The 21,433-nt window shown below is 34.5% G+C and overlaps 1 protein-coding gene across 4 annotated transcripts in view; it reads right to left on the reverse strand.

Moving 5' to 3' along the window:
- Window positions 1-21,433, reverse strand: part of babo (TGF-beta receptor type-1 babo) — a 100,003-nt gene that overhangs the window by 37,402 nt on the left and 41,168 nt on the right. For 2 of the 4 annotated variants that reach the window (XM_072541030.1, XM_072541032.1), the window contains exon 3: window positions 7,208-7,380. The exons of the other annotated variants lie outside the window; for them this stretch is intronic. In XM_072541030.1, the coding sequence (XP_072397131.1) occupies window positions 7,208-7,380 (173 nt within the window). The remainder of the gene's footprint in view (window positions 1-7,207; window positions 7,381-21,433) is intronic. 4 annotated transcript variants of the gene reach the window in all.

Here is a 21,433-nt window from a genome sequence, read left to right on the forward strand (position 1 = left end):
GATTTGAACGTACTCAAAAGTTTTGAGGGATTTAGGGCTGCCCACCCCCCTTAAAATTTTTCTGTGCGCTTATATTTTGTTGTTTCTTTTTTATGAAAAATGCTTTTAGAACGAGAAAGTAACGTGTCCATTTTTATTACAAAACGTCAAGAAATCCGTGATTTAATTTATAACATACCTTTTTGAAACACCCTGTATATAAGGGAAATTATAATTTAAGGAGTTAGTCTAATAAATATATTTGTACGGTTAAATAAACAAACGTTACAAATTCATCGTGTTTTATTGTGAGACTTCAAAGAAATTAAAATGAACATTATAATATTATTTGTATTTTTTTTTTATTTTGAAGTTCTCTGAAAACACTGCTTTTCACATTAAGTTAATCGAGGAAGAACGAGCTGACTTTAATTATTCTAATATTCAAAATAGAATTTTAAAAAATTTATTTTTTTATTTTGCGCTGTGCAAAATATAATTTAAGTCTAATCATCATAAAATGGATTTTAGAAATTGCAATTTTCGTTCCAATTACAATTTGGGATGCCGATATATATATATATATATATATATATATATATCTTCAATGTTGTACATATTATGTTTTCCTCCCCCGAAAGTTTATTTAAGACGACGGGGTTTGCTAAATGTACTCACTAGTTGTTGTAAGGTGATATTTTATCTAAATTTTATTTTAATATTTTTATAAGATGTAAATTATAAACAGTTAAAAAAGCAGCAACAAGTATAAATTTTGAGTTTTGCTTTCTTACTTTTTATTTCATTACATCACTATCCACATATTTTTAAATATATAACTCATTATAGATGGTAGTCTCCTTTGCACACGACAAAGACATTGTGCTCAGTCTAGCAGGCAAGTGGTTTATACTTTTTTTAAAAATTACGAGATAAGAATCCTAATATTTTACGGATACGTACATCCTCGAACGTGAAAACGCAACCTAATAGGAATGAATTCTTCAGTACAATGAACAAAAGTGTGTACGTTAAAAAGTATATAGGTTTGGCCACTCTTAGCCAAATATATGATAATCAGCAGACAACCCCATATGGAAGCTCAGTTGAATATAAATAATAGTGCTATTAAACGAGTTAAACGAATTAAATACCTTCTCTCTCTCCAATGGCGCTACAGCCCAAATCAAGCATTTGGCTCCTCTAAAATATGCCTCCAACCTTGCCGGTCTCGCGCCGATCTTCTCCAGGTTCTCAGGTCTAGCAAATTTTGCGTGTCCGCTGCCACTTAATCCTACCACCTTTTCCGTGGCCTTCCTTTTGATCTTGCGCCCTGCATTTTACTATCTAGGGCTCTTTTTGGCAATCTTCCGGTCTCCATTCTCACTACATGACCAGCCCATCGAAGTCTCTGAAGTTTAACGAATTCTGGGATCGGTGCCTCTTTGAACAGTTGGTAGAGTTCATGGTTGTACCTGGATCTCCATAATTCATTCTCGTTAATAGGTCCAAATATCTTCCTTAGGACTTTTCTTTCGAAGACTTCCAGCTTTCGTTTTGTGTCTTCTGTCTCGCATCTCCAGTGTTTGTTTTTCTATTTGATATCTTGTTATCTCAATTTTTGTATATCTAGTTGTTTTGTTGTTTGTTCCTGTCAGTCTCTCCTGTTTCTTTGAATTCTGAATCTATAGAAGAATGCTCCTCTTCGGAGGTTTCCTCCTCATTACACAGACGGCACCGTGGGCGATCCGACAATCCAAGCAGATTAAGGTGCCGTCTGAGTCTACAGTGATCACCAGAGAGCATTTTCTACAGTCCAGAAGGAGAAGTTGAGCTGTAAGAATTTTGGATGGTAGTGCGTAGTCTGTCTTATACCTCCACAATTGGCCCGGGAGTCCTGGAACCTCCACAGAAAAAGCTCTTTGAGACTACTCCGACCAGTACTGAAATGCACTTTAATCACAGGTTCGGGTCCCACAGGGATAGTGGATGAACCCTGTCTTTCTAGGGCGTCAACCCGTTCGTTGCCTTCCACGCCTGCGTGTCCCGGTACCCATACTAAGGTAACCCTATTGGTCAGCGCAACATCAGCAAGTGCTCTCTCGCACTCAAGAAACAGCTTAAAACTGATTTTGGGCGCTTCCAAAGCCCTTAGCGCTGCTTGTTATCAGAGCAAATAGAGACGGTCCTACCTGAGCAAGCCCTATCTTTTGTCTCCTGAGCGCATACCAGGATCGCACAGATCTCGGACTGAAAGATTGAGGAGTGGGAGCCGAGAGCATGGCCAGATTCAAATCCGATTCTTCTACCATATACTCCGGCACCTGCCCGCTCGTCCATTCTGGGCCCATCTGAACCAGGTGAGCCTCCTTCGACGGATTAGAGCAGGCTCTCGGTTCCACACATCCCGGTCAAGACGTCAAACCAAGAAGGAGGATAAAAACTCAAATTGGGAGCCATGCTGACGTGTACCATAGAGAGCACAGGACCACAATCGAGGGCCTGTTTCTAAATGTCACCATGGACCGCTGGAGGTGAGTCAATTGTACTTTAGCTGAAACCAGTCTAGCCCGGAGCCACTACACAATAGCCACATACGTCAGTATAGACTATATCATGGATTGGTATAATGTTCGGCTGCAGACTCTATTTGGCTCCGAAAGCTCTTCTGCACGCCCAGAAAGCAGCAGCGGCCTTCTTTACCTAGGCGTTGAGCTGTTCCGTCCATAAAAGTTTAGAATCCAGGATCACCCCTAGGAACTTTACTGATTTGAAAACCGATAAAGCTTTACCATAGAACGTAAGATCTCTGGTAGTTCTGATGGCCCGTCTCCGAGTGAACGGAACCACAGCAGTCTACTCAGGATTAATCCCGAGTGAGTGATCCCGGCACCATTCTTCAACGAGCCCGTGGCTCACATGAGTGACCTCGTGCACTGTTCCCGGGAAGAGCTTCTCAACCAGAGAACTGGTCTAGGAAGATAGAAAAGAATTTGTTTAATAAAATATAAAAAACAAGAATAAAACCAGAAATTGTAAAAGTAAAACTCAGAATGGAATTATCCTGCTTGTTTCCATAAATAACGTAGAGCTTGTTTGATAATGATTATTTTTATCCATTTTAAATATATTACGACCCGAATTGCTTTATCATTCTAATAAATGGGAAGCAGATTTACCAAGTCATGCACTTTAATACATAAAACAAAAAACAATCGAGTAATTTGATACCCATAATTATAACCAACCATGTTCACACCACCGAGACCAGTTTTTTAAGTAATATCGAACTTAAAATGAAGTTCTTAGTCTGATAAATGTAAATGGATTGTATCTAGTTATTTATTTATCGCTCTAATTGTCTTTGAATATAATTAATGAGACTTAAAAACAATACTCAATTATTACGAATAAAAAATAATTACATTACTGAAAGAAAAATAAGATTTAGATAATAAACTGAAACAAACTAATAAAACAACGAGTGAGCGCAGTCGTGTTCAGTGAACTACTACTAGTCAATCACATTGATGGGGCTTATAAACTTTTTCAAATAATTTTTTAATCATTATACATTATAGTACTACAACAAATATTTTATTTGAATTAAATTATTTACTTTATTTCAAATAAAAATAAAGTTGCCGATTTTTTTATAACATTCATCAAATTAAAGCATTTATTCAAACAGATCCACGTTTTCCAAATATGTTTGTCTTATCTAATTTAAGCAGGTAATAATTTTGTTACGTCATGTTTTTGTTTTGATGAACAATTTTTAATTGGTATATTGCGATTTCTTCACAGTTTTTACAGCAATAAACACTTCAAAGGTTATTTTAAAAGTTTGAATATCACCGAATTCATCGAGAAGATTATTTAAAAAATGCGAAAATGCTTTACGACGACTAATGCATCGCATAAAAAATTTAGTTCATAAAATTGGTAATTTACATTTACATTCTACCATTGATTAAAAGAAACATTAAGTCACTGCACACTGAGTCGAAATGCAGCGTGACACACAATGGAATCAACAGCGACGAATTTGACATACTTACTGGAGTCAGACAGGGATGCGTGCTTTCTCCGTTTCTTTTTAACATAGCTGTAGACTATGTTCTCTGTTCTCTTCAAATTAGACTCCGACACAAGAGGGATACAATGACGTTAACCACACGCCTAAGCGATCTGGAATACGCCGACGATATCTGCCTGTTAGGACAAAGGTTCCAAGATGTGGCTGATCAATTGGAAACACTTTCCACCAAAGTCAATAAAGTAGGTTTGAAAATCAATATTAGTAAGACCAAATCCATGAGAGTAAATGCAAGAAACAACACGCTATTTACTATCAACAACACGCAGATTGAAAATGTGGAAAACTTAACGTATCTTGGAAATGTCATAACAGAAAGCGGAGGTACAGAGGACGATATTCGAATGAGGATACGAAGAGCTCAACCAGCATTCAGCATGTTCGACCCTATTTGGAGGTCTGGCCAGTGTACTACAAGGGCAAAGATCCGCATATTCCAGTCAAATGTCATGTCTGTTCTACTCAACGGATGTGAAACCTGGAAAGTGACAAAAACCCTTACAGATAAACTGCAGGTCTTTATTAATAAATGTCTACGACAAATTGTTCATATTTTCTGGCCTAACATTATCAGAAACGAAGATCTACTAAACCTGACCAAACAAAAAAGGGTAGAACATCAAATAAATTCCAGAAAGTGGAGTTGGATTGGTCACACAGAAAAAATAATTCCAGTATTGCAAAGATTGCCCTAGAGTGAAATCCCCAAGGAAGAAAAAAAAGAGAAGAATGCCGCAATAAAACAATCCGTGAAGTGACGGATGAACTTAATATTCCTAAACCTACAGTTTGGAATATCAGTACACGTTAGGGGGAAACGGGAAGTATCTTAGATAAAAAAGGTAAAAGCCCAGGTCGTCCCAAACCTGTTTCTGATAGAAATAGGAGAATACTAGTAAAATTATGCAAAAAACATCAAAGACATACGAAGGCAAGTTACTGCTAAATGTAATCATGAAATTGGATTAAATTTGTCAAGAGAATGCTGCCGCAAGTGGATACGTAAAAAAGTTGAATTCCAGGCTGAAGTTTAAATACTTAGGAATATAACTATTAGGCTATGGCGACGTTGAAGCAGAAGTAAGGGATCAAACAACGAGAGCTGTCTAAACAATACGATATGGCGTAATAAAAACATTGGTATTAGGGCTAGTAGAGAATATATAAAGTTGTTATAAGGCCTATAACGATATACAACACAAATACAAGGTCAGAAACAAAAAAACCAAAAGATTGCTTGATTGCAGAATGGAAGAAAAAATAATGGTGAGAATCGCTCGAGATAAATCACTAACGGGATGAAGAAGTCCCCGAAAAAGCGGGTGCGATAATCTGAACGTTGATGGAGGTGGATTATGTTTAAACAGGAAGAAGAAGAATTACAGATAACAGGCAACAACCCCAATTTGAGGCTTGATTCATTATTACTGTGAAGATGCGTCATTGTATGCTACACGTTCATTGGAGCGTCTGAGCTTCATTACTAGATATCTCAATCCCGGCCACCTTAAACTAATGTCAAAACCCGTGTTTGAGGAAGATGTCCCATACAGGTTAAACTGGAGATAAATCATAGGTTGGAAGCAATGGTAAAAAATAAATTTCAACAACTTCAAAGTCGATCCGGCCGATTGATGGTCTTAACAACCTCCGTTCTAGATATGTAACGACCACTTACCAATCACATCAGATGAAGTAGAAAGAGCAATATCACGACTAAAAGATGGCAAAGCTCCTGGACCTGACAATTCATATGGTGAACTCATAAAGCTGAACGTTTATTGCCTTACCAAAGAAAACAAAATCCGTATCCTGCAATGATTTCCGGGCCACTGCAAGAAGAAGAACCTCAAAGTATTCCATCGTTAATATGGCTAAGGGTATAAGGTATAAGATGTGGTTCTACAATTTCATGTACGGAACGATGTCTGTCCGTGTTATCTCTCATAAACATTAGATGGGATTTGGAGTCATAAGTTAGGGCACGCCAGGCATAACTCCGACAGTGTGGTGAACACGACTTCCTACAAAACACTGTAAAATTTTTGTTGTTTAGTGAACTACTAGTTTAATGAGAACACTTAAAGTGTTATGTGTGGTCTCTATTACCATATGGCTGTGAGACCTGGACATTAAAACAGTATGACGTCAACAAATTAAATTCATTTGAAATGTGGGTGTACCGCCGAATGCTAAGAATAAGCTGGACCAGCAGAACTACGAATGAAGAAGTACTGAGAGCAATGAACACACGCCCTTATCTGGTCAATACTCTCAAAAATTAGAAAGACGTCATATGTAGGACACATGATGCGCCATAGGGAATTTGAGCAGCTCCAGGTAATATTAGAAGGCAAGATTTAAGGTAAAAGGGGCATAGGACGAAAGAAAAAATCTTGGCTACGAAACATCAGAGATTGGACCCACACAAGAGGAAATGAATTAATTCATCGACACCAGAACAGAAAGAAATTTGCCATATTGATCGCCAACCTCAACAGAGAAGGCACTTAGGAGGAGGAGGAGTGAATTACATACACAAACAAAATCAAGACTTGTCATTAAAGACTACTGAGTTCCACTTCCGATACCTTAATATTTTTCTCATTTTGGTATAATTTTTTACCATGTATCCCACCTTGAAAGATTATAGAAGATTATATTCTTTAGTGAACTACACACTCAACAATTACTTGTTTAAATTTAGTAAAAGTTGAAAACCACTAACCTTTAACCTCTAACCTGAATGTGTTTGCCTAAAATTACTAAGCGACGTACTTTGTAGATAATTGTTTGGATAAATACTCTTAACTTTCTCGCTGCTATAGAAAAAATCGACTCTTATTTCTAAAAACTGTAAGAATAGTATAAAGTATCCATAAGTTATCCATAACACATATTATGGATATATGTGTTATGATTGGGAAATTTCAAAAGGATTATAATCTCAACCCATTCCTGTGTACATTACAACAGTAGTAGTTCACTATTCCTTAGAGAGCATGCATTATATTTCTTCTCATTTCTTGTAAGGCAACTTGAGATACGGTAACATTTGAAAATGGACCAGTTAACATATAAATAACATTGAATCGTTTATCCCCCATTCCTGAACTGAACAAATCTAACCTGGTATAAACGATAACATCTTATCGTTACAAAAATCCCTATTATTACAACAGTCCGAAGACATGGCAGAGTATTCGGGATTATTGTTAACGCCATTAACGCTATCATTGCAATATTGTGTACTTCTGTTTGTATTCACGATTACCTCGGGAAGATTGCGAGTGTCCAAACATCTATAAAAAATACTAGGGGTCAGAAATACAGAGCGCAGCAAAATGCAAAATGACATCGCAAATGATCTATAAATTGTTAAAATACTGGGTATGGTACACGAACGACTTATTACTAACAATATTTACAAAGAATGGTTGAAAAGTACTCGGTTGATAGAATTATTATTATTTTTATCATCACTAGAATTATTATTAATTGTTTACAACTTTATTTTTGATAGTTCATTACAAATAATTATATTGACTTTTTCCAGTGATCATCCTTTTGAGAGCGGTATGTGACATACCGACATATACTTAGAAATTCAAATTAAATTCATTTTACATGTGTTTAGTACTGCTAACGCAGTTCATAATGTAGTTTGAGACCCCACCTGGGTCAATTGTAAGTGTGTTAATTCTTATAATAAATTGAAAAGTCAACATAAAAAATCAGTTGGGTTAATGTAACCGGAGCCCAACAATACAGGTATAAGTCGTTTATTAGTTTAATTATATTTATCCAAAAGTTTATAACAATGATCTGCCAAACGCTAGAGAAATACAAAATGAGCTTATAGTAGTTCCTTTTTAGAATCAACACTTCAATATATCTCAAGAAAAATTGAAGATATGACATCTCAAATAATAAACATGGAAAGTATTAAAAGATCTTAGAACATACAATAAGGAACATTGAATTATTTCGGCAATTGGAGCAGATAAATGGAAGGAATATTACAAGTTACTGCTGGCAGAGGACAGGATAAAAATTTTTAGCAGACCACAACCCAGCAATTTTAATTGACGACTTCACAGAAGATATTCACATATTTCCTGTAGCAGAAGTTAAAAAGACCGCCCAATAAATAAAAAACGAAAAGGCGGATAAACAGCGGTAACATTCCGATATGACTAATTAAAAAAGCTCCTGTACAAGTATTTGAAATACTACCAACTATATTTAAAATGTTGCAAATCAATGGAAGCAAGCTGATCGGATATACAAAAAAGACAGTAGGTTAAAGTGTAAAAATTTCCAAGGTATCAATGGTTTGTGCTTGATTGGATGTCTATATATGGCATAATTATTAAAACTCGAATAGAAGATAATATGACAGAAAGCGAAGAGCAAAGTAGTTTTAGAGCTGGGCTTTCATACATTGATAATGCACGTTTTAAGATAGCTTATTGAAAAACAATCTGAAAAGAACTGACCCGTCCACCTAACTTTCGTAGACCTCCAAAAGGCATATGATAGTGTACCCCTCTCGCGACTGTGCCAGCATTGAAAACAATGCCAAACTGCTGTGCCAAAAACAGGGCATTAAATAAACCATTATAAAAGCTGTGCAAAATCCACACCTTGATGCAACGAGTAGTATAAAGATGGGTGTAAAATTAACTCCACATTTTTCAGTCCCAAAAGGACTAACAAGGGCGTTGTATTGCTTCTACTTTGTTTCAAGTATACATGACTAAAGCTTTAACAGACTGGGAAAAAAAACGCGGCGGGATGGAACCCAGTAAGAGATACGACGCTGTATACCTATCCATTTGCTGACCATCAGCTTATCATAACAGCTGATCTGGACGACGCATCTTATATGATGCGGAAATTACAAGAACAGTTGGCTGAATATGGCGTAGAAATTAATCTAGAGAAAGTACACATATGGTGATCGGCGATCGAGAAGAACTCTGCCATGAGAATGATGTCGTTCAAAATTATGAGAATTTTACATAAGTGTTACATTTTTTAATACAGAAACCTCTAATGTAGACGTTAATAATTATTATAAAATAGCTCAAGATCAGTGAGCCATAAGACAATTGAACTCCGTATTATGGAATAATAAAGTTCCAAGAGACACTAAACGTCTGGATAGTAAATAAGAAACAAAGAGAAAGATGGAGATGGATGACTGGAGAAGAGGATGCAAGTGGAATGCAACATTCTTGATAACATTAATAAGAAGCAGCTTATGTGGTATGAATACTTCCAGAAATGAAAGCGAGTAGATGACCTAAAAGAGTGTGGCAGTGGTCTCCCATTGGAAGAAAGAAACGAGGAGGACCAATGGAAATTGAAATGTTGACGTTCCAGAAGCAATGCTAGCGAGGGAATTAGGTCAAAATGACTGGATTGACAGAAATGGCTGGCGCAAAGGGAACAAGAAACGGCTTGGGCTGTAACAGCCTCGCTTGTATGTATGTACATATCAAATAATTGGATAAAAATTACATGCTTTATCGGACTATCTAGTACACAAAAACTTCTAGTTATAGTACACCAAAAACAAGTTTTCGTTTGAAAAAAAAAAAATCATAACACTCTTACGAATTTTCTCAACACAAACATAATTCCTAATTGCCAATTGTTTGATCTAATTATTGCAGTAAAAAAAACGGATGTGGCACTTCGGGAGTGACCGGGGAGCGGAAGCATAGCTTTCTTATCGTCTAAGCAAGGAGCGATGGTTTTAATTTACTTTTATTTTATTCTATTCTATTTTATGTCTATTCGCTTCGATAATCGATTCGATTCGATGCTCGATTTGATTCGATAATCGACTCCATTCAATAATAGATTCAATTCGATAATCCATTCGATAATCGATTCAATGCGATAATCGACTTGACTCAATAATCGATTTGATTCGATAATCGATTCGATTAGGTTCTATAATCGATTCGATTTGATTCGATATTTGATTATATTCAATATTTGACTCGATTCGATTCCGCTTCGATGATTGACTCGGTCATAGATTTGATACGATTTGATTCAATTCAATAATCGATTTCAATTCGATAATCGATTCGATTCAATAACGGATTCGATTCGATTGTATTTTAACTTATTTAATATTAATCTATTTCATTGTATTTCGATCGGATTCGATAATCGTTTCGATTCGATTCGATAGTCGATTGAATTCGATTCAATAACGGATTCAATTCGATTGTATTTTATTTTATTGTATTTTAACTTATTTGATATTAATCTATTTCATTGTATTTCGATCGGATTCGATAATCGCTTCGATTCGATAATCCATTCGATTTGATTCGATAGTCGATTCGATAATCGATTTGATTCCATAATCGATTCGATAATCAATTCGATTAGATAATCGATTCGATTTGATTTGATTCGATAATCGATTGTCGATTTTATTTTTTTGATGGGTAAAGCGTTTTGGGTAAATAAAACGATGGGTAAATTTTTGAAAGCGTAAAGTTGCTACAAGGCGTTGCTTAGTACTGACACATTCACACACAGATGATATTTTTTTGGAAATGATTAGACCAACTTTTTCCAGCAACAGCGAAACAGTCCATTCTGAGGTAGTTTTTGTAATCATCCTCATCAATGACATTGAGCAATTTCGTGTCACATTAGTTCACACGATCAACAAATAAGTTCATCATCCAACATTTTCTCTTCTTACACTTGCTAGCTTGATGACTGCAAGTCGGAACGTGATTGCCCAGCTTTAACAGATAAAATGTTTGTAGTTAAGTATAAATAAATACCTTTTTAATGGTAAGAGAATATTCCTAAATTATTAATAATTAAAAAAACAAGCCGAAATTTCTGCAGAAACCATAAAGGCTTTCTTACTATAGGCATATATTCGGAAAAACTCGTCAAATACCTAAGTCAAATACCGAAGTCCTAAATACGGTTAAATTTTGCTTATTTCCCTTGAGTACAAAGTCATTTTAAAAATGACTTTAATAATGAATTGGGCGCAAAGCATCGTTAGACCTATAGCTTCAAAATAATATTAAAAATATAATTATATAAATAAAGTAATCATTTAGATTAACTTTAAAAGTGGTTTAATCATTTATTTCTAGCTGCATTACTACTGGGACTAATATTTAAGACCGTATTGAATCATTTTTGTTTAAAATTTGTCCAATAATAGTTTCGTCAACCTGAATAGTATCAAGTTAAGAACATGAATGACTGATTGTATTATTCATAAATATGTTACTAATTAATTGTCTAACATCTTTCATTCGTAAATCATACAGTAAACCTAAAAAATTGTTGTTTTGCAAACGTTCTGCTCACGTTAAACAAACATTACACAACTTGAAATTTCTTTTCTGTGACTAAAACATTAATTTCTATTATAATGTTTGAAGAGATAAAGTTGTTTGTGTGAATATTTTAAGTATGTTTGTTATCTGTATTGCCTATTCGTTTTATACGATAGCCGGTATATATTCGCATGGTAATTTGTATTCGTTTAAAACTTAATGATGTTGATTAGCAACTAATTACACTTCATGCAATGATTTTCGTATCCGCTCTTGTCAGTCTGTAGGGACTGGACATTGAAATACTTTTATAACGTTAAGTCTTCAACGTACATAGCGACAGAATGTATCACTTTGTTTTTTCTAATCGATTAATCGAAGTGTTTGGCCAGTTTAGATTCACTGTAAATTTCTTCTGGCCATAGTCTTGAAGTCTTCTGTTCACTGGTTGGTAGAAGCATGATCTTTTCATCCTAACCTTATCAGATACTTTTTAGCCTAAAAGCACGATCTAGGTATTTGTGTACATTGATTCTTTTATGGCTGGAGACTGGAATGCAGGGTGTTCCAAGATATTTTAACAGCCTATAATTCGGGAAGTAATAAATATTTTTATTTGAAAATTGGGAAAGGTCAATTGGACCTACAATACCATCAATTGATGTACATGTTACGCTTAAAACGCGAAATATCGGATAATACCAGAATTACCCGGATAGAGTTAGAATTATCCAAGAATACTGGATACAGCTAGATATTTGTGAAAATTTCGTTGTATTCTGGATTTATCCGGTTAATACTATATTATCCTGTTCAAATAAATAAACGTTTCTAATATGGAGTAAAAATTAAAACGATTTTTATCGCTGTTTTAGTTATATAAAGTTTTCAATGCTTAGTTATATCTTTTGGACAATAATTCTATAATAGATTCTTAATAAAGAAAAGAAAGCAAATAAAATTTAAACCCTTGTTCTTCTTCCTCTTTATAAGCAATTCAGCTTGTTCATTGGCGGATTACTACCTCTATGGAAGGTTGTCACTCCATCTTTTGCGCGGTCGTCCGATATTTCTTTTGCCGATTGGTGACTTACCTCTTCCTATTTTGACGACACGGGTCTCCCCCATTCTGCTTATGTGGTTATTCCATTCTTTTTTGCTATTTTGTGACCGTTTATTTATACACTGTACGTTACATTTTCTTCTGTCTTCACTTCTCTTTCGATCTCTCGAAAGAGAAGCGTATTTCCTGTAATTCTTCTCAGTACTCTTATCTCTGCCGTTTTCAGTAACCTTTGCGTTGAGGCTGTGTCGGGTCTTGTTTATGAGGCATATGTCATTATTGGTCTTACACTGGCTTTATAAATTCTTGACTTCATCTCAGTATTAATGTGTCTGTTTCGTCATATAGTGTTATTAAGGCATCCTGCCAGTCTATTTGCTTTTTGTACGTGATCTCTCACTTCTTTGTCCAGTTCTCCATAGCTGGACAATGTAATTCCCAGGTATTTTATTTCCATTACTTGTTGTACAACAATTTCTATTTTACATCTTGTTGGTTCTTTGCTGACTACTATTGTTTTGGTTTTCTGAGATGAGATTGTCATATTAAATTCTTTTGCTCTTATGTTAAATCTGTGGATCAGTTTTTGCACACTATCTTTATTTTGGGCTATCGATATTACATTGTCTGCGTAACAGATTATTTTTATTTCTTTGTTTCCCATTCCATATCCTCTTCCTTTGTTAACGCTTTTGATGATTTCATCCATGATCAAATTGAAGAGTATAGGCCTAAATGAGTCCCCTTGTCCTATTCCGCTGCCTATTTCATAGGTTCTGTAAGTTGTCCATTTATTCTGACTTCCATTTTGTTGTTTTGGTAAATGTTTTCGATAGTTTTTGTAATATTTAGGGGAACTTCTCTATCATACAGAAGATGGATTACATCTTTGAGTCTTGCTCTGTCAAACGCTTTCTTTAGGTCAACCGGACACAGAAATGCTGGTCTATTATTCTCTAGTGATTTCTCAGTAATTTGCTTTATAACGAATATTGCATCTGTACACGATCTTCCACTACGAAAACCCAGTTGTTCATCTGCTAAACTTATCCTCTGATTTATTAGTACTTGTAAAATTTTAGTTGTAAGTTTTAGGGTAGTATTTAACAAGTTTATACCTCTATAGTTTCCTGGCTGTTTTTATCTCCTTTCTTGAATATTAGAATTATTTCGCTCGTTCTCCATTTTTCCGGTATTTTATTGTGCTTTATAATTTTATTAATTAATTTTGTTAATTGTTCTGTCATTGCTGCTCCACAATATTTCAGTTATTGGTACCCCGTCTTTACCTGCTGTTTTTCTATTCTTCAGCTTTTCAAGTATTTTACAAACTTCCCGTACATTTATATTAAGTTCTCCATTTGTGGTAATTTCTGGTGTTTCCGGTTCTAGCGTAGTTTATTCTTCGTCGGCATAGAGCTTTTTTAAGTAGTCAATCCACGTATCCTTTTCTATGTGTTTTGGTTCTATTAGTTCCTTTACCTCCGTTCTTTGACCTCTTATGAAGCGCCATATTTCCTTTTGCAGGCTCGTAATTATGGTATACTTCTTGTGTTTTGGTTGACATGTATTTCAGGTCAGCTTTTTTCTTTTCTTTACATTTTTTCTTCACTTCTGTAAAAAACCATGGATTCTTCGCCTTGCGAACGATTTATTTATATTTCTTTCACCAAGAACTTCCTTGGCCGAGGCTAAGATATTAGACTTAATTTTTGCCCAGCTTTCTTCGACTCCATCACTTTTTGTGATATATGTGTTTCTGCTTTTTTCGGTTATTCTTTTTTGGAATAGGTATCTTGTGGAGTCATCCTGTAAGCTTTCGACTTTTATCTTTGTGGTGTATTCTGGCGTTTTGTTATCACATATATGTGTTTTCATTCGGATTTTGCACAATACCAATTTATGATCGCTTCCTATTTCTGCTGATGTTAGTGCTCTTACATCCAAGATTTGAGAGGGATGTAACTCTGTATTCGACAGAATATAGTCTATCATAGATCTTTGTCCTCTACTGTTTTCAAAAGTGTATTTGTAATGTTCTTTACGAGGGAAGAATGTATTATTAATACGTATTTCGTTTATGCTGCAGAGGTTCGTCAGAAGGTTTCCGTTTTCATTTCTGATATTTTCATTATATCGCTGTTTTATTCCTGGAACTATATCATTGCCAACACGGGCGTTAAAATCACCCATAATGATTATAAATTCATCCTTTGGAGTCTCGTTTATTACAGTCTGAAGGTGTTCGTAAAAGTTTTCCTTTGTGGTGGTATATCTGTTATTCTCGGTGCACAGAATGCTATCACATTCAGAGGTTTGACATCCAGATTTACTTTTACACTTACTATTCTTTCAGAGTCCAAAGTTTAAACCCAAATAGTGTTATTTATACCCAATTTAAAATGTGCTTTATCAATTTGACATTGGATATATCTTAAATGACCTTGATAAATCAAGAAGTTATCAATTTCCTTTGCCTTTTATCCACCCAATTTGGTTAATATTAAAGAATCCGGGTAAAACAAATTTTATCCAATTTCGGGATTTACCTATAACACATACATGAGATCTGTGACGTCATTACGTACGTTGTGGCGTCATTACAATGGAAAAAATTTAAAGGATTAGGGGGTTAAAATTTAGGTCAGATGAAAGGGTTTTTTATCCCAAATTCAACGGTGTACCACAATGAGGGTATTAATTTAAATAAGTACGGTAAATTTTCAATTTAATGTTTATTTTCAACAAAAATCAATATTATAAAAAATGTGAAATAATTGTATAGGAGGTGTTCAAAATGACCTTCTTCTGCTTCAACACAAGCGGCAAACTGTCTAAGCAATTCACGTGTACATGCCACATGTATCATCTCTGGCGAAATCTGGGTACACGATTGTCAAATTTTAGTTTTTAAATGGTCAACATCTGTAGGTTCTTCGTCATTAACGATGCCTTTTAAATAGCCCCATATAAAAAAAAATATAAGCGTGATAGCACAGACCATCATAGTGCCATCAGACGGGTCCATTAATTCCAAACCATCTGTTTTGAAATGTGGCACTAAGGTAATTATACCGCTATTATGAGGGGATGCAGCATCTTGTTGCCATATCATAACTCTTCTTTCGCGTAAAGAAATATTCTCCAGTAACAAAGGTAGCTCATTTTTCAGAAAATTCAGATCTCTTCTTCAAAATAATATGGACCTATTAAACGCCCAGTAAATAACCCACACTGACTAATAAAGGGAGTTAGTGCGATTTACATTCATATACATGTCGATTAATCGTTACATATGCTAAAAATTCACCAAGTTTTGTACGGTCTGTATTGGTTTGACGTGATCTCTAGGTTTACCGTTCGAAAATGAATCTTGCGGCATGTTCTCCTCAACCATAGCAAAAGTTACATAAGAGACGGTATTCTTATTTCGAGAAAGCGTTCAGTGTGTAATGTTTGAGCATTTCGAGTATTTTTCTACATTCACCATAAATTAACAACATATCTACGTATTCATTACGGATAAAAAGGAAAACCATTTTTACTACGGAGATTATTTCAAAATTTTCTTTTAATAATAATAATAATAAGTATAAGAACTGATTATAAAGAACGGCATGACTCAGTAGGAAAGATAATTCGCCAAGAACTAGCTGACAAACTGGGACTTCTCCAACCCGACCATCTTTCTTATTATCAATACGTCCCTAACAGAATGCTTGAAAATGACAACTAAAAGCTATACTGGGACCGCACTGTGCTCACACACCAACCAGTGGCACATAATAGACCGGATCTCATACTAGTTAATAAACTTAGTAGGCAAACAACACTTATTGATGTGGCGATACGCAACACCAATAATTTACGTGTTAAACACAACGAAAAGATCGCCAAGTACAAAGATCTAGAAATACAAATCAGGAGACAATGGAGAATGGAAAGTACCCAGACAGTACCTATCACTCTATCTACTACTGATGTTATTCCCAAAAACCTCCTAGAGAACATAAAAGAGCTGACAACATGACAACTTGTTTTTTTTTTGTGAATTTTTAACAACTATAAAAATCTGCTAGTTTCAGGTTAATCTGGAGATGACAGAAGCGCTATTACGTTGAAAATTTAGCGTATATATTAACATAATACCCTCATTGTGACAGACCGTTGAATTTGGGATAAAAAAAGCCTTTCGTTTGACCTGACCTTCACCCCCATGATCCATTAAATTTTTTTCCATTGTAATCACGTCACAGCGCCCGTGATGACGTCACAGATCTCATGTATACCTCAATCGATAGTATTGTAGCTCCAATAATTGATATTTCCCAATTTTCAAATAAAAATATTCCCTACTTCTTGAATTATAGGCCGTTAAAAAAATCTTGGAACATCCTGTATATGCAAAATGAACTTTTTTTGCATATTTGGCATATTTTTATTAAAAAAATATATATAATGTCAATATTTTCTGAATGTGTCGACCTTTTCTCGCAATTATTGATTCAAATTCTCCGAGTAATAAAACCTTTATTTCTTTAAATCATTTTGGGCGTACCTTCTATTGTAATAAAAGGTTTTTGGGTAAACTATTAAACACTTAACAACCATAATATACAAACAAAATGAAACATACATAAATACGTTTGGTGGAACGGGTTTTTCCGAAATCAAAAAGGGGCAAAAGTGTCGGTGAAGCTTTCAGGATTGAATGAAGAAAGCTGTATGAATCTCCAAAATTTGGTTTTTGCGTCAAACAGTGTAATCGTGTAATTTGGTACTCCTAGCTCTTTCATTGCTTTGAACATTTCTCTTCTATTTCAAAAGGGTGTATCGTCACGCTGCGGAAATACGGGAAAAATAACTGATAAGTGGAAATATGGGAAAAATTATTGATAAATCGTTATTGAAAGAAACAAAAATAGATTTTCAAAAAGTACAATACTTATTTACTTAGTTTTGTTATTAATTTGTAGCACTATTTTCAAGTGCTAGGTTAAATAGAGTCGTTGATAGTCAATCTCGTACTATTTTTTCTTTTTTCCCTCATATAAAAACATAAAAATACATAAATAAAGATAAGAGCGATATTTTGAATCATAAATTGTACCGATTTGTGATGGTAACTTACTTCTTAATAAAGTACTTTTATTAGAGTACAATACTCAGTGTGTAATAGAAATATCGTAAAAAACAGTTTATTACTCAATTAAAATTTATTATCCAAACAAAAATATAGATAGCTCATGATGTGTCGTTATTTAATTGTCAAACATAAACAACGAAAAGTGATCTATGTAGTTTCGATTTTGTTTGTATTTATGGGTGCCATTTATCTTAATTAAGTGATTTAATCTATATTGGCACAAGATACTTAAAGCAAATGTTTGTTTTAAAATTGGTTTAAATATAGATTTTAGAAAACTATTTTATAATTACCATCATTTTGCTTTTGATTGTTTGGCTGTTATTTTTTTATAAGTGAATTTAGTTCAATTTGTTTTGTGAAAAATCAAATGAACATTACAGAAAAAATTGGTATGGTTCGATAAAAATGTATTTGAATATTTACAACTTAACGCTATAGACGTCAAATGTTTGTTATTTTTCTTCAAATAGTTATTTTATTCAATTTTCTTTTGATTTTATCCATTTGTTAACCTCCTGTTTTGTTTTACTATTTTTCTTCTAAAACTAGTTGGCGCTCAACTTTTCTATCAAGAAAGAATTCTCTTTAATCGTTATTCTTCAATTTAAATTTTCAATGATTTCAGTTCAATTCTCATTTATTCTTTGTATGTCCCTGCTAAGCTCAGGTTGGTCAATGCCCTTATTTTTCCCATAGCTACATACGCAGCCGCAATATCTTCTCCTATCTCAAAAAAAAACAGAACAAGAACCAAACTGTTAATTCTGGAAGAGCTTCATATAAAGGAATTATTGGTAGTATAAGGAAAGGTAGAAGGCTGAAGACCAAGAGGAGGATCTCGAAGACGATGGGCAAACCAAATGAAGACTCTGTTCGGAAAATCCCTACATGAAATCGTCCATATTGCACAGGATCGCACCCAATGGAGACAGCAAGCTAATAATATTTAGAGTGTCACCGCACCCTGACAAGGACCCAAGGAATGAGGAGAAGGATGCTAGCTTTCATCTACATTTAGCTACAAACTTGTTTCTATTTTGTAGTTAAATGTATTTTAATGTTATTCTCTTCATGTAGTTAAAGTAGAATTTTCTTCTAAAAACCCATTTTTATTAAAAGGTAAAAGAAATAATAAATTAGACTTACTCACAATCAGTCTAATTTATTATTTCTTTTACCTTTTGAAATGGACTCACACAAGCAACACATTCACCATTTTTATTAGTTTAATCTTCTGTTGTGTGATTATTAACCCATTAATGCCCAACGTATTTTATGTAATACGTGAGACACTGCTACATATTTCGCCATCTACTAGTCAGAGAAAAAAGTAAACATTAGTTGTTTTTCCAATATAGGTTACAGAGTAGATGTTAGAAGGTAACTGTTTATCATAACATTAGAAATTTATAACCGATTGGCGGTAAAGGGTGATTAGTTTTGTGCGGTAAAGTTTTCTTAGGTTATATTATAGTTCACCGGTTGCATTTTTGGAGAGTTTGTAGGACTTTTTCGACAAAGTCATCATCATCACTGGCTCGACAACCCTTTTTGGGTCTTGGCCTGTTCCAGGATTCTTCTCCATTCCGATCTGTTTCGTGCTTTTTTTCTCCAGTTTTTTATTTTTAAGGTTGTTATATCATTTTCTATTTGTTCTAAGTATCTCAGTTTCGGTCTTCCTCTTGTTCTTTTTCCTACTGGCATCTGTTTGAATATTTTGTTTGGTATTTCGCCTTCTTCCATTCTTTCTACATGTCCTATCCAACGCAGCCGTCCTATTTTGATGAATGTTATAATATCCGGATCCTGGTATATTTTGTATAGTTCAGAGTTGTATCGTCTTCGCCATATTCCGTTTTCTTTTGTGCCCTTATATATGTGTCGCAAGATTTTTCTTTCGAAGGTGGCTAACAACGTTTCCTCTCTTTTAGTAAGTGTCCAGGTTTCTGAGCCATATGTGAGCACCGGTCTAATTAGGGTCTTATATATTTGGCATTTTGTCTTTCTTGCGACTTTATCTGATCTTAGGTGTCTAATTAAGCCATGGTAACATTTATTTGCAATAAATATTCGCCTCTTCACTTCCTCCGTAACGTTATTATCAGACGTGACTAGGGATCCCAAGTATATAAAGTTTTTATAAAGTTTACTAGGAGAATACAACATAGAGGAGGTAAAAAACTTTTCGACAAAGTAAGACTTCTAAATATCAAATAGTGATATAAATCCGAGTAGTATTGAAATTTATATTGGTGAGTATTTTGAAGGTCTTTGATTTTTGCGTATGATATATAATACGCTGGGCAATCGTGGTAACTAGTCAATACTGTCTCTGTTTTAGAAAAAATGACGAAAAAATATGATCCTACTAATCCCAATGATGCAGAGGAATTGTTAAAAATATAAGAAAGTTTAGAAGATGACGATACTTTGGCTCAGGAAATTGACCAGCGTAACGAAGTTCAACTCAAAGCATGGATATTACAGCTGTTTCTCGAAAAATACAGCAATTGAGAAAACAGTGCTGCCAAATACAACTGTGACTGAAACTTACGAATCAGGTAACAAAAGAAAAAGGGAGGTTGCAGAAATTTCGCAAGATTCTGAAAACAGAAAAAAGTCTATGAAAAGAATCGATCGTAAGTGGGAATAAAAAAACTAGAAAAAGGACCCATAAATGATATTTTCAAAAACAATATGGAATCTAATATACTGAATGAACGAAAACAACAAAATTTGAAGCCAATCGATTTTTAAATTATTCTTTGATGAAAAATTAAAGTACGCTTCACAAAAATCCTACCCTTTCTCTTTGTCCGTTGATCTTCTTCTTCTTCCTTCTTGTATGTAGGCTTTGAAGCCTGTTTCTTCTCCAGTATTAGCCTCCTAAATTTTTTAAATTGTCGTACTATCTTTTTCTTAGTCTACCAATACTTCTTCGTCCATTTGATGACTTATCTCGTGCTATTCGTACTATCCTATCCTCTGCCATTCTACTAATGTGTTCGTTCCACTCCTGTTTCCGTTTTGTCACTCATCCATTTATCTCTTCTATATTGTATGCTCTTCTTATGTTTTCGCTTCTCTCCCTATCCAAGAGACTTTTCCCTGATCTTCCAGTTCTGGGAGGCTCTCTATTTGAAAATAAGTATGTATGTGGTAGCCTAAGGTGTCCTAGACGTAGTGGATGGAGTTAACACTATTGGAAAGTGACGATTGTTGGTTTTAGGACTCTTATACATTAATAATATAGTAATAATATATAATATAGTAGCAAATACTCCAAAGATCGTATTGGATAACACAAGGTAAAATAATGGGAAAACTTACAAAGTTTCCATAGATAAAACAAATAATAATTACTTTTTAAAACATGCTGATATTATGAAATGTTGATTCACTGTGTATATGTTGAACCTACAATGTTTAGCTCATTTGAAACCACTAATGACATGTCTATCTATCGGAGTACCTTTCAACCAAAAAATTATTTGTACATCTAAATTCAATCCTATCCGTTGATTGACTAATGCATAATTTGTTTGACAACTCTATAATATTGTAATGATAATTTGGTTTCCGAGCTTATAGGCAGTTCATGAAACTTCTGCGACTGCGACAGATAGTATCTCAGACAGAGACCAGCACTCATTTATCAGGCACCATCCGGATGATAGCCCCGTCCAGTTCCGCATCGGTTTTGATGTTTGTCGCAGTAGCAGATGAAATATAGAAAAGAAAAATTGCACACCACGACATATAAGCACGAAAACCACCAGCCGTACACAAGGTCAACCAAAACAACC

This window comes from Diabrotica undecimpunctata, chromosome 8 (genome assembly GCF_040954645.1).
Source record: "Diabrotica undecimpunctata isolate CICGRU chromosome 8, icDiaUnde3, whole genome shotgun sequence".
In the NCBI taxonomy this organism is placed as follows: domain Eukaryota; kingdom Metazoa; phylum Arthropoda; class Insecta; order Coleoptera; family Chrysomelidae; genus Diabrotica; species Diabrotica undecimpunctata.